Source organism: Lynx rufus, unplaced genomic scaffold (assembly GCF_022079265.1).
Source record: "Lynx rufus isolate CCGP_SWC_20201006 ecotype Redwood Valley unplaced genomic scaffold, mLynRuf1.p SCAF_7, whole genome shotgun sequence".
Taxonomy (NCBI): domain Eukaryota; kingdom Metazoa; phylum Chordata; class Mammalia; order Carnivora; family Felidae; genus Lynx; species Lynx rufus.
This window is the reverse complement of record NW_025814889.1, coordinates 31,133,136-31,146,106: the sequence shown is the minus strand read 5'-3', so window position 1 is coordinate 31,146,106 and position 12,971 is coordinate 31,133,136. Positions and strand designations below refer to the sequence as shown.

At 38.0% G+C, this 12,971-nt stretch overlaps 1 protein-coding gene across 1 annotated transcript in view; it reads left to right on the top strand.

The window, feature by feature from the left end:
• The window catches only part of PARD3 (par-3 family cell polarity regulator), a 550,937-nt gene that overhangs the window by 254,342 nt on the left and 283,624 nt on the right, over nucleotides 1–12,971 (top strand). Inside the window, exons 6-7 of the mRNA XM_047066308.1 lie at nucleotides 116–207; nucleotides 2,678–2,761. Coding sequence (XP_046922264.1) covers nucleotides 116–207; nucleotides 2,678–2,761 — 176 coding nt within the window. The remainder of the gene's footprint in view (nucleotides 1–115; nucleotides 208–2,677; nucleotides 2,762–12,971) is intronic.

The following is a 12,971-nucleotide window of genomic DNA, read 5'->3' as shown; positions in this document are numbered from 1 at the left end:
ACCCAGTTAACATGATCATAATGCCTATCAAACTCCAGTTTTATCCAGTTTCCTTTCACATTATGGAAGTAAATGTAACACAGAGTGTGCTTCTATTTGTGCTGTGTGTCTCTAGGATGAGGATGGGACAGAAGAAGACAACAGTCGTGTTGAACCTGTTGGACATGCTGATACCGGTTTGGAGAATATACCCAGCTTTTCTCTGGAGTAAGTTACTGATATTTTTAACTGAATTTGTAATATACATGTAGCATCACTGATAGCAGCAAGTATTCCAAAAGCATATGGCATGCGGAATGTTTGTGCTTAGTTAAAACCATGCGTTGCATTGGTTTGTTTTCCAAAGAGCATCTTTCATCTATTGAGTTAATTATCTAATGTAAGAAGTATAGCATGGAAATTCACATGTTCTGTCCTGAGTTACATGCCTTGGCAAATACTATTAAATTATAATATAAAATAGTATTTGATTGACAATGTCATCTTAACAGCACTGTAACTGTTTTCAAATTGCTTTGTATGTCATTGTTTTGGTCATTTGTTCGTTCCTCAACTTTGCTAAATTAAAAACAAAATGTGTAGATCTACTTTACTTGAAAAACCAGTTGGATCATGTAAGCATTAGTCATGTTAGTATATATTTTTTTGATTTGGAAAAATCGAATGTCTCTTGAGAGATTTGTTGAAATCTCTGTTTGTTGAAAAATTCGAATCATAGGTTAGGGACCTTGAACATGGTTTTAGGTATAAAAGGAAGAAGAAAAACTTTACTATATTATTTCAGCTTTACAATTGTCTTAAATATTGGCATGTTTAAATGGAAGGTGTTCTTAGGACTTCTTCCCTTGGTAGTTTAGACCAGGGAGGGCAGTCATTCTGAAATTTTTTTTTGACTTTCGGTAAAAGTTGAAAGGGCCTAGATATCAACATTTAAACTCTTAACTCTGTCTTCTCTTGGTGTTTCAAGGGAAGGCTCTTAAAAAACTGCTGTCAGTGAGAGTAATAGTTTCGAGAACCAGGTTATGTTTAGACAGATAGCAACCAGCAGTCTCCGTCACATTTGAGAAGACTTGCCATGTCCTAGTTCTTTTAAGAAAGAATGTGGAATAAAATAAATTTATAAGTTATATTCTCAATTGACAAGCTAATCATTAAATAGATGTTCAAATGATATTAAGTATCTAAGATGTGAAATTCTATGAAAATATAAAAAAATTAAAAATTCACTTGAATAGTATTACATTAGTAAATATTTTGGCAGTATGGCAGGATTCTAATTTTTTCCTAATTAGTGTATGTGATTAAATATATGCGTGTATTCTCAATTTTGTTTTGATTTGTTTGATATCACTATCTTTAATTTTCTTTAGCCTTTATATTATATAGTCAGGACATTAATAGTATGTAGCATAACTTTATTTTTTATTTACGTAATATAATTGAAGAATTAGCATTTCCTTTATAGTTGTCCACATTGCTTCAACTAGATATTTAACTGAAATACTAGTTTCAGAAATTGTCAGATAAGACCTACTTAGATTTCTGTGCACTACACATACACGCGCACGCACACACACACACGGAAAAATCTATAAAGGAAGTGAAATCTCATAAAAGGTTTAGAAAATTTACATTCTTTAAGTTAAACCAGTTTTCATTAAACTCTGGCTTATTATATTAATAGTAAAGTACTTTAGTTATGTAATAGTAGTAACTCCATGTTACTTCTATATCTCTTCATGACTTTAAAGCTCAATTACAAACACTTATGAAAATTATTTGATTTTTATTAGAAAAAAATTTTTTTTACATTTATTTATTTTTTGAGAGACATAGAGAGGTAGAGCACAAGTTGGGGAAGGGCAGAGAGAGAAGGGGACACAGAATCCGAAGCAGGCTCCAGGCTCTGAGCTGTCAGCACACAGCCTGATGCGGGGCTCAAACTCACAAACCGTGAGATCATGACCTGAGCTGAAGTTGGTCGCCCAACTGACTGAGCCACCCAGACGCCCCAAAATTATTTGATTTTTAGCAGGTACCTGTTGGCTTTGGAAAGGAGTTTCATACCTTGCGTTGCAGTTACACTTAGAGAAGTAGGAAATGGTGACTGAATTATGGTGGAACAGTGGGATGTAAAGATGGCTGGATCACATGTGGACTGTCACCTACAGAAGCAAAAGCTTTTACCTCATTGAGTTATTGGAAGGAGCAATAATGTGACATATGCAGGAGCACTTTGTAAATTTTAATGTGCTCTGCAGCCAAAACACCTTTACTCATTTAATCTATATTGTCCTTGAAATAAATACTGCGATGGAAAATTTTTCGTGGAAATCTAGAGTTCTGACTGACGAAATGTGTACTTGTATTACACATAGAACAGTGTGTGGTCCGAGAGAAATGGTTCTGTGTCATTTTAATGTAGTTATTTCTGCTGATTGCTCTCTCTGCATGCCATCAGGCTAGTGTTCAGGTATGTAGTGTTTAATGTCGCTTTCATCACCATGCTTCTATTCCAGAATGTGTACATGTATGTGTGTGTGCCTGGTGGGATTTTCGTTTTGTTCTCTTTTGTTGTTGTGTGTCTGTGTTGTAGCAGTTTTTTGTTTTGTTTTGTTTTGGTTTTGGTTTGTTTACAGTACATGTTCATGCTCCCTCATTCATCATTGTCTCACAGTGATATGGTAAAGCTCGTACAAGTCCCCAACGATGGAGGGCCTCTGGGAATCCATGTAGTGCCTTTCAGTGCTCGAGGCGGCAGGTAACGTATCTTGGAGGTTTTTAATTGAATCATAATGTTGAGTGTTTTATCTTCATTTATGCTCAGATATAGAGTGGTGTTGATTTAGCATATGCTTAATAGTAACATTTTCATTTGGGGGCACTCGCTACTTCATACGTATACATCATAATCATGGAAAGCACTCAGGCTGATGAAGAAATCAAGCATTTAAATTATTCTAATAATTTTATTGGTCATCACACATCCGTGCAAACATTGTACTTTGCTGTACATTGGTGAAACACTTTAGAGTCAGAACTCCAGCTGAATTTCCAAAATTAAGGGAGAGCTTAAAGCAGTTTTCTGGAAAAATTTATCCAATAAAAATTATCTGGGTAACTCAGGGAATGATTCATGTTAAATTCATTTTTATGTTTATTTAGTTCTTTAATCTTGAAAGATTTTTATGATTATGTTTGAAATTTGTGAAAGTTAAATAAGCTATAGATTTATTTCCTACCATGCGACTTGTGGCTCCTCCTTTTTTCAATCTCTGCACACTCAAATGTCAAATTTTGTACGGCTAATGACTTCATTAATTTATAGAATGTGTATCTTTAAAAACTTCAAATGTTGTATGAGTTTCTTTTCTTCTGCCTTTTTTTTTTCTGTGAAAAAAACTATCCTTGGGTTTATTAAATTTTTATTTTAATATGTTTATTAAACTGTGAATTGATACTGCAACTAAGGGTGATGGTCCTCTGTTAACAACAAGTGACGGGCATTGCATCCTTGCCCTGGAGCTGTTAACTGTTAAGTGCTTGAAGTTTACTTACACACTCTCCTAAATCCCATCCAGTAATTACCTGGTGAAATCTATTTATGAACTACTTGGCTTCTCATTCTTTCTTTTATTGTTATGATTATATTTATTTATTTTTTAACTTCCTTTACACTGGGACAAGAAAGGGGAAAGCTGGCAGATGGCCTTAGACCAGTGACTTGAGATGTAGTTCACATCTGTAGTTCACTGTTGCCAGGGAATTGCAAGCATGTAGCATGGTGTAAAAAACAGATGGAATGTCAGTGATAAGTGTGTGATTCAATTATTTACTTAAGTTTGTTGATTGAGTATTGTACCACTGTCCTAATTGTGGTGACTCCAGATTTCATCTCCTTGGTAGAGCACAGGCTTTATGGAATGTCTGGAAGCTGAAACTGATTTACCAAGAACTCTGCTGGAGTAAGAGGCTTGACAGTTAGTGTTATATAACAAGCTGTGAACTTCACCTTGAATTTTGAGGTGGTGTTATATTCACAGGGTTCTGACTGCTTTCTCTTTTTTCCTCCTTCTCTTTGTTTATTTTTAAACTCTAGAGAAGCATTGAAATTTCTTTAAGGCACTTTCGTTTAAACACAGTTCTTTTTCAAAATGGACTTTTCCTTTATTTCCTTTAAAGAATACAATTTTAAATGATCTCAAAAGTTAAATCTTTTTTCACTTATTTTACGAGTAGAAAGAAAAAAGATAAGGTAAACTGTGTGGATTATAGCTTCCTGATATTAGTGTACCTTTACCTTCCTGTGGGATGTAACTTTTCACAAATGGGACTTAATTGTGTATATACCAGCTTTGAAGCAATATTTCATTTTTTGTTGTTATTGAAATATAATTGATGTTAGTTTCAGGAGTTCAATGTAGTGATTTGACATTTATATACATTCTGAAATGATCACCATGATAAGTCTAGTTACCATGTCACCAAAGTTAATAAATAATATCGTCTGTATTCCCCATGACTTATATTCCCATGACTTATTTATTTTATAATTGGAAGTCTGTTCTTCTAGATGCCCTTCACCCATTTTATCCACCCCCAAAACTCACTCTCTTCTTGCAACCATCGGTCTTTATGTGTGAGTCGGGTTTTGCTTTGTTTTGTTTGTTCATCTGTTTTGTGTTTTAGATTCTACATGTAAGTGAAATCATAGGGTATTTGTCTGACTCATTTCACTTAGCATAGTACCTGGAAGCTCCATCCATGTTGTCACAAATGGCAAGTTTTTCTTCTATTTAATGGCTGAGTAGTATTCCATTGTATACCCATGCTACATATTTATCCCTTCAGCTATAGATGGACACTTAAGTTGCTTCCATATCTTGGCTATTGTAAATTAAGCTGCAATGAACATAGGGGTACATATATCTTTTCCAGTTAGTTTTTTTGTTTTCTTTGGATAAATACACAGAAGTGGAATTGCTGAATTGTACAGTAGTTCTTTTTTTAATTTCTTGAGAAACCTCTGTACTGTTTTCCATAGTGGTAGCACTATTCCTACCAACAGTGAATGAAGGTTTCCTTTTCTCCACATCCTCACCAATACTTGGTATTTTGTGTGTTTGTGTTTGTGTGTGTATGTGTGTGGGGTGGGGTTAGTCAGTCTGGAAGGTGTGAAATGATCTTATTGTGGTTTTAATTTGCATTTCCCTGATAATTAGTGATGTTGAGCATGTTTTCATGTGCCTTTTGGCTATAGAAAAAATGTCTACTCAGATCTTCTGCCCATTTTTAATTTTTTTGCCTTGGAGTTGGGTGAGTTCTATATATATATTGGATATTAGCTGTTTTTGTAAAATATGAATTTCAAGTATTCTCTCCTATTTAGCACAGTACGTTTTCATTTTGTTGACAATTTCCTTCACTTGCAAAAACTTGTTCATTTGCTATACTCTTATTTGTTTATTTTTGCTTTTGTTGTTCTTGCCTTGGAGTCAAATCCAAAAAATATCACTAAGACCAATGTCGAGGTGGTTATCACCTATGTTTTCTCCTTGGATTTTTATGGCGTTAGGTCTTATGTTCAAATCTTTAATCCATTTTAAGTTATTTTGCATATGCCTTAAGATGCAGTCCAGTTTCATTCATTTGCATGTAGCTATCCAGTTTTCCCATGCCATTTGTTAAAGAGACTGTCCTTTCCCTGTTGTATATTCTTGCCTCCTTTCTCATAAATTAATTGATCATGTAAATATGTATGTATTTTTGACCTCTCTGTTTTGTTTTCTTGATCTGTGTGTCTGTTTTGTGCCAGTACCATAATGTTCTGATCACAATAGCTTTGTAGTATAGTTTGAAATCAGGGAGCATCATGCCTCTAGCTTTGTTCTTCTTTCTTAATATTGCTTTGGCTATTTGGGTTCTTGTATGCTTCCAAAAGAATTTTAGGATTGTTCATTTTAATTCTGTGAAAAATGCCATTGAAATTTTGATAGGGATTGCAGTGAATCTGTAGGTTGCTTTGGGTAATATGGACTAGAGTGTTGTGTTTTCACTTTTATTTGTTTCCAGGTATTTTGGTTTTGGCTGCTTCTTTTGTTGTTATTGTTAATCCATTGGTTGTTTAGTAGCCTGTTGTGTGGTCTCTATGTGTTTTGTTTTTTTCCAGTTGTTTCTTGAAGGTGATTTCTGCTTTCATACTGTTGTGGTTGGATAAGATGCTTAATAGGATTTAAAAAAATTTTTTTTAATGTTTTTTTTTTAATTTTTTTTTGCATCCTTTCTTTTATTTTATCTTAATTTTTATTTTTTAAAATTTACATCCAAGTTAGTTAACATATAGTGTAATAATGATTGCAGGAATAGAACTTAGTGATTCATCACTTAGATATAACAGCCAGTGCTCATCCCAAAAAATGCCCTCCTTAATGCCCTCGCCCATTTAGCCCACCCCCCCCAACAACCCTCAGTTTGTTTTCTTTTTTTAATATATGAAATTTATTGTCAAATTTGTTTCCATACAACACCCAGTGCTCATCCCAAAAGATGCCTTCTTCAATACCCATCACCCACCCTCCCCTCCCTCTCACCCCCCATCAACCCTCAGTTTGTTCTCAGTCTCTTATGCTTTGGCTCTTTCCCACTCTAACCTCTTTTTTTTTTTTTTTCCTTCCCCTCCCCCATGGGTTTCTGTTAAGTTTCTCAGGATCCACATAGGAGTGAAAACATATGGTATCTGTCTTTCTCTGCATGGCTTATTTCACTTAGCATCACACTCTCCAGTTCCATCCATGTTGCTACAAAGGGCCATATTTCATTCTTTCTCATTGCCATGTAGTATTCCATTGTGTATATAAGCCACAATTTCTTTATCCATTCATCCGTTGATGGATATTTAGGCTCTTTCCGTAATGTGGCTATTGTTGAGAGTGCTGCTATAAACATTGGGGTACAAGTGCCCCTATGCATCGGAACTCCTGTATCCCTTGGGTAAATTCCTCGCAGTGCTACTGCTGGGTCATAGGGTAGGTCTATTTTTAATTTTTTGAGGAACCTCCACACTGTTTTCCTGAGCGGCTGCACCAGTTTGCATTCCCACCAACAGTGCAAGAGGGTTCCCATTTCTCCACATACTCTCCAGCATGTATAGTCTACTGATTTGTTCATTTTGGCCACTCTGACTGGCGTGTGGTGATATCTGAGTGTGGTGTTGATTTGTACTTCCCTGATGAGGAGTGACGTTGAGCATCTTTTCATGTGCATGTTGGCCATCCAGATGTCTTCTTTAGAGAAGGGTCTTTTCATGTTTTCTGCCCGTTTCTTCACTGGATTATTTGTTTTTCGGGTGTGGAGTTTGGTAAGCTCTTTATAGGTTTTGGATACTAGCCCTTTGTCTGATATGTCATTTGCAAATATCTTTTCCCATTCCGTTGGTTGCCTTTTAGTTTTGTTGATTGTTTCCTTTGCTGTGCAAAAGCTTTTTGTCTTCATGAGGTCCCAATAGTTCATTTTTGCTTTTAATTCCATTGTCTTTGGGGTTGTGTCAAGTAAGAAATTGCTGTGGCTGAGGTCAGAGAGGTCTTTTCCTGCTTTCTCCTCTAGGGTTTTGATGGTTTCCTGTCTCACATTCAGGTCCTTTATCCATTTTGAGTTTATTTTTGTGAATGGTGTGAGAAAGTGGTCTATTTCAACCTTCTGCATGTTGCTGTCCAGTTCTCCCATCACCATTTGTTTTTTTTTTTTTAATTTTTTTTTTTTCAACGTTTATTTATTTTTGGGACAGAGAGAGACAGAGCATGAACGGGCGAGGGGCAGAGAGAGAGGGAGACACAGAATCGGAAACAGGCTCCAGGCTCTGAGCCATCAGCCCAGAGCCCGACGCGGGGCTCGAACTCACGGACCGTGAGATCGTGACCTGGCTGAAGTCAGACGCTTAACCGACTGCGCCACCCAGGCGCCCCCCATCACCATTTGTTAAAGAGACTGTCTTTTTTCCATTGGATGTTCTTTCCTGCTTTGTCAAAGATTAGTTGGCCATATGTTTGTGGGTCTAGTTCTGGGGTTTCTATTGTATTCCACTGGTCTGTGTGTCTGTTTTGTGCCAATACCATGCTGTCTTGATGATTACAGCTTTGTAGTAGAGGCTAAAGTCTGGGATTGTGATGCCTCCTGCTTTGGTCTTCTTCAAAATTACTTTGGCTATTCGGGCTTTTTTGTGGTTCCGTACGAATTTTAGGATTGCTTGTTCTAGCTTCGAGAAGAATGCTGGTGCAGTTTTGATTGGGATTTCATTGAAAGTGTAGATACCTTTGGGTAGTATTGACATTTCGACAATATTTATTTTTCCAACCCATGAGCACATAATGTTTTTCCATTTCTTTATGTCTTCTTCAATTTCCTTCATAAGCTTTCTATAGTTTTCAGCATACAGATCTTTTACATCTTTGGTTAGATTTATTCCTAGGTATTTGATGATTCTGGTGCAGTTGTGAATGGGATCAGTTTCTTTATTTGTCTTTCTGTTGCTTCATTATTAGTGTATAAGAATGCAACTGATTTCTGTACATTGACTTTGTATCCTACAACTTTGATGAATTTATGTATCAGTTCTAGCAGACTTTGGGTGGAATCTGTCAGATTTTCCATGTATAATATCATGTCATCTGCAAAAAGTGAAAGCTTGACTTCATCTTTGCCAACTTTGATGCCTTTGATTTCCTTTTGTCTGATTGCTGATGCTAGAACTTCCAACACTATGTTAAACAACAGCGGTATGAGTGGACATCCCTGTCGTGTTCCTGATCTCAGGGAAAAAGCTCTCAGTTTTTCCCCATTGAGGATGATGTTAGCTGTGGGCTTTTCATAAATAGCTTTTATGATGTTTAAGTATGTTCCTTCTATCCCAACTTTCTCGAGGGTTTTTATTAAGAATGCTGAATTTTGTCAAATGCTTTTTCTGCATCGATTGACAGGATCATATGATTCTCATCTTTTCTTTTATTAATGTGATGTATCATGTTGATTGATTTGCGAATGTTGAACCAGCCCTGCATCCTAGGAATGAATCCCACTTGATCATGGTGAATAATTCTTTTTATAAGCTGTTGAATTCGATTTGCTAGTATCTTATTGAGAATTTTTGCATCCATATTCATCAGGGACATTGGCCTGTAGTTCTCTTTTTTTACTGGGTGTCTAGTTTAGGAATCAAAGTAATACTGGCTTCATAGAATGAGTCTGGAAGTTTTCCTTCCCTTTCTATTTTTTGAAATAGCTTGAGAAGGATAGGTATTATCTCTGCGTTAAATGTTTGGTAGAATTACCCAGGGAAGCCGTCTGGTCCTGGACTCTTATTTGTTGGGAGATTTTTCATAACTGATTCAATTTCTTTGCTGGTTATGGGTCTATTCAAGCTTTCTATTTCCTTCTGATTGAGTTTTGCAAGTGTGTGGGTGTTTAGGAATTTGTCCATTTCTTCCAGGTTGCCCAGTTTGTTGGCATATAATTTTTCATAGTATTCCCTGATAATTGCTTGTATTTCTGAGGGATTGGTTGTAATAATTCCATTTTCATTCATGATTTTATCTATTTGGGTCCTCTCCCTTTTCTTTTTGAGAAGCCTGGCTAGAGGTTTATCAATTTTGTTTATTTTTTTCAAAAAACCAACTCTTGGTTTCATTGATCTGCTCTACAGTTTTTTTAGATTCTATTATGTTTATTTCTGCTCTGATCTTTATTATTTCTCTTCTTCTGCTGGGTTTAGGGTGTCTTTGCTGTTCTGCTTCTATTTCCTTTAGGTTTGCTGTTAGATTTTGTATTTGGGATTTTTCTTGTTTTTTGAGATAGGCCTGGATTGCAATGTATTTTCCTCTCAGGACTGCCTTCGCTGCGTCCCAATGCGTTTGGATTGTTGTATTTTCATTTTCGTTTGTTTCATTTTCATTTTCGTTTGTTTCCATATATTTTTTAATTTCTTCTCTAATTGCCTGGTTGACCCATTCATTCTTTAGTAGGGTGTTCTTTAACCTCCACGCTTTTGGAGGTTTTCCAGACTTTTTCCTGTGGGTGATTTCAAGTTTCATAGCATTGTGGTCTGAAAGTATGCATGGTATGATCTCAATTCTTGTATACTTATGAAGGGCTGTTTTGTGACCCTGTATGTGATCTATCTTGGAGAATGTTCCATGTGCACTCAAGAACAAAGTATATTCTGTTGCTTTGGGATGCAGAGTTCTAAATATATCTGTCAAGTCCATCTGATCCAGTGTAGCATTCAGGGCCCTTGTTTTTTTATTTACCGTGTGTCTAGATGATCTATCCATTGTTGTAAGTGGGGTATTAAAGTCCCCTGCAATTACCACATTCTTACCAATAAGGTTGCTATGTTTGTGAGTAATTGTTTTATATATTTGGGGGCTCCCGTATTCGGTGCATAGACATTTATAATTGTTAGGTCTTCCTGATGGATAGAGCCTGTAATTATTATATAATGCCCTTCTTCATCTCTTATTACAGCCTTTAATTTAAAGTCTCATTTGTCTGATACAAGTATGGCTACTCCAGCTTTCTTTTGACTTCCAGTAGCATGATAGATAGTTCTCCATCCACTCACTTTCAATCTGAAGGTGTCCTCAGGTCTAAAATGAGTCTCTTGTAGACAGCAAATAGATGGGTCTTGTTTTTTTATCCATTCTGATACCCTGTGTCTTTTTGTTGGTGCATTTAGTCCATTTACATTCAGTGTTATTATAGAAAGATATGGGTTTAGAGTCATTGTGATAACTGTAGGTTTCATGCTTGTAGCGATGTCTCTGGTACTTTGTCTCACAGGATCCCCCTTAGGATCTCTTGTAGGGCTGGTTTAGTGGTGATGAATTCCTTCAGTTTTTGTTTGTTTGGGAAGACCTTTATCTCTCCTTCTATTCTAAATGACAGATTTGCTGGATAAAGGATTCTCAGCTGCATATTTTTTCTGTTGATCACATTGAAGATTTCCTGCCATTCCTTTCTGGCCTGCCAAGTTTCAGTAGAGAGATCTTTCACGAGTCTTATCAGTCTCCCTTATATGTTAGAGCACGTTTATCCCTAGCTGCTTTCAGAATTTTCTCTTTATCCTTGTATTTTGCCAGTTTCACTATGATATGTCGTGCAGAAGATCGATTCAAGTTACGTTTGAAGGGAGTTCTCTGTGCCTCTTGGATTTCAATGCCTTTTTCCTTCCCCAGATCAGGGAAGTTCTCAGCTATTATTTCTTCAAGTACACTTTCAGCATGTTTCGCTCTCTCTTCCTCCTCTGGAATACCAATTATGTGTAGATTATTTCTCTTTAGCGCATCACTTATTTCTCTAATTTTCCCCTCATACTCCTGGATATTTTAATCTCTCTTTTTCTCAGCTTCTTCTTTTTCCATAATTTTATCTTCTAGTTCACCTATTCTCTCCTCTGCCTTCATCAATCCGAGCTGTGGTCGCCTCCATTTTATTTTGCAGCTCATTAATAGCATTTTTAGTTCCTCCTGGCTGTTCCTTATTCCCTTGATCTCTGTAGCAATAGATTCTCTGTTGTCCTCTATACTGTTTTCAAGCCCAGCGATTAATTTTATGACTATTATTTTAAATTCACTTTCTTTTATATTGTTTAAATCGTTTTTGATCAGTTCGTTAGCTGTCGCTATTTCCTAGAGTTTCTTTTGAGGGGAATTCTTCCGTTTCGTCATTTTGGATAGTCCCTGGAGTGTTGTGGAACTGCAGGGCACTTCCCGTGTGCTGTTTTGAATAACTGACATTGGTGGGGGGGCTGCAGTCAGACCTGATGTCTGCTCCCAGCCCACCACTGGGGCCACAGTCAGACTGGTGTGTATCTTCTCTTCCCCACTCCTAGGGGCGGAATTCACTGTGGGGTGGTGTGGCTCATCTGGGCTACTTGCACACTGCCAGGCTTGTGGTGCTGGGGATCTGGCGTATTAGCTAGGGTGGATCGGCAAGGTGCACAGGGGCGGGAGGGGCAGGCTCAGCTCACTTTTCCTTAGGAGATCCGCTTTGGGAGGGGCCCTGCGGCACCAGGAGGGAGTCAGACCTGCCGCCGGAGGGATGGATCCGAAGAAGCACAGGTTTGGGTGTTTGCACGGTGCAAGCAAGTTCCCTGACAGGAACTTGTTCCCTTTGGGATTTTAGCTGGGGAATGGGCGAGGGAGATGGCAGTGGCGAGAGCCGTTGTTCCCCGCCAAGCTGAGCTCTGTCGTCCGGGGCGCAACAACTCTCCCTCCCCTTGTCCTCTAGCCCTCCTGCTCTCTGAGCAGAGCTGTTACCTTATAACCTTCCAGATGTTAAGTCCAGCTTGCTGTCAGAACACACTCCGTCCAGCCCCTCTGCTTTAGCAAGCCAGATTTGGGGGGGGGGGTCTCTGCTTGTCTGGCAGGCTGCCCCTCCGCCCCGGCTCCCTCACGCCAGTCCCCAGTCCGTGTAGCGCGCACTGCCTCTCCGCCCTTCCTACCCTCTTCCGTGGGCCTCTCGTCTGCACTTGCCTCCAGAGAATCCATTCTGCTTGTCTTCTGGCGGTTTTCTGGGTTATTTAGGCAGGTGTGGGTGGAATCTAAGTGATCAGCAGGACGCGGTGAGCCCAGCATCCTCCTGTGCTGCCATCTTCCTCTTGTTTTCTTAATGTTTATTTTTGAGAGAGACACAGAGCGCACGTGGGAGAGGGGCAGAGAGAGAGGGAGACACAGAATTCGAAGTAGGCTCAGGCTCTGAGCTGTCAGCACAGAGCCTGATGCGGAGCCTGAATTCACAAACTGTGAAATCATAACCAGAGCTGAAGTCAAATGCTTAACTGAAAGCCACCTAGGCGCCCCTGGGTCTTGTTCTTTTTATCCATTTAGCCACCCTATGTCTTTTTATTGAAGGATTTAGTATTTACATTTAAGGTAATTATTGATAGATATGTACTTATTGCCATTTTGTTTAGTTTTTTT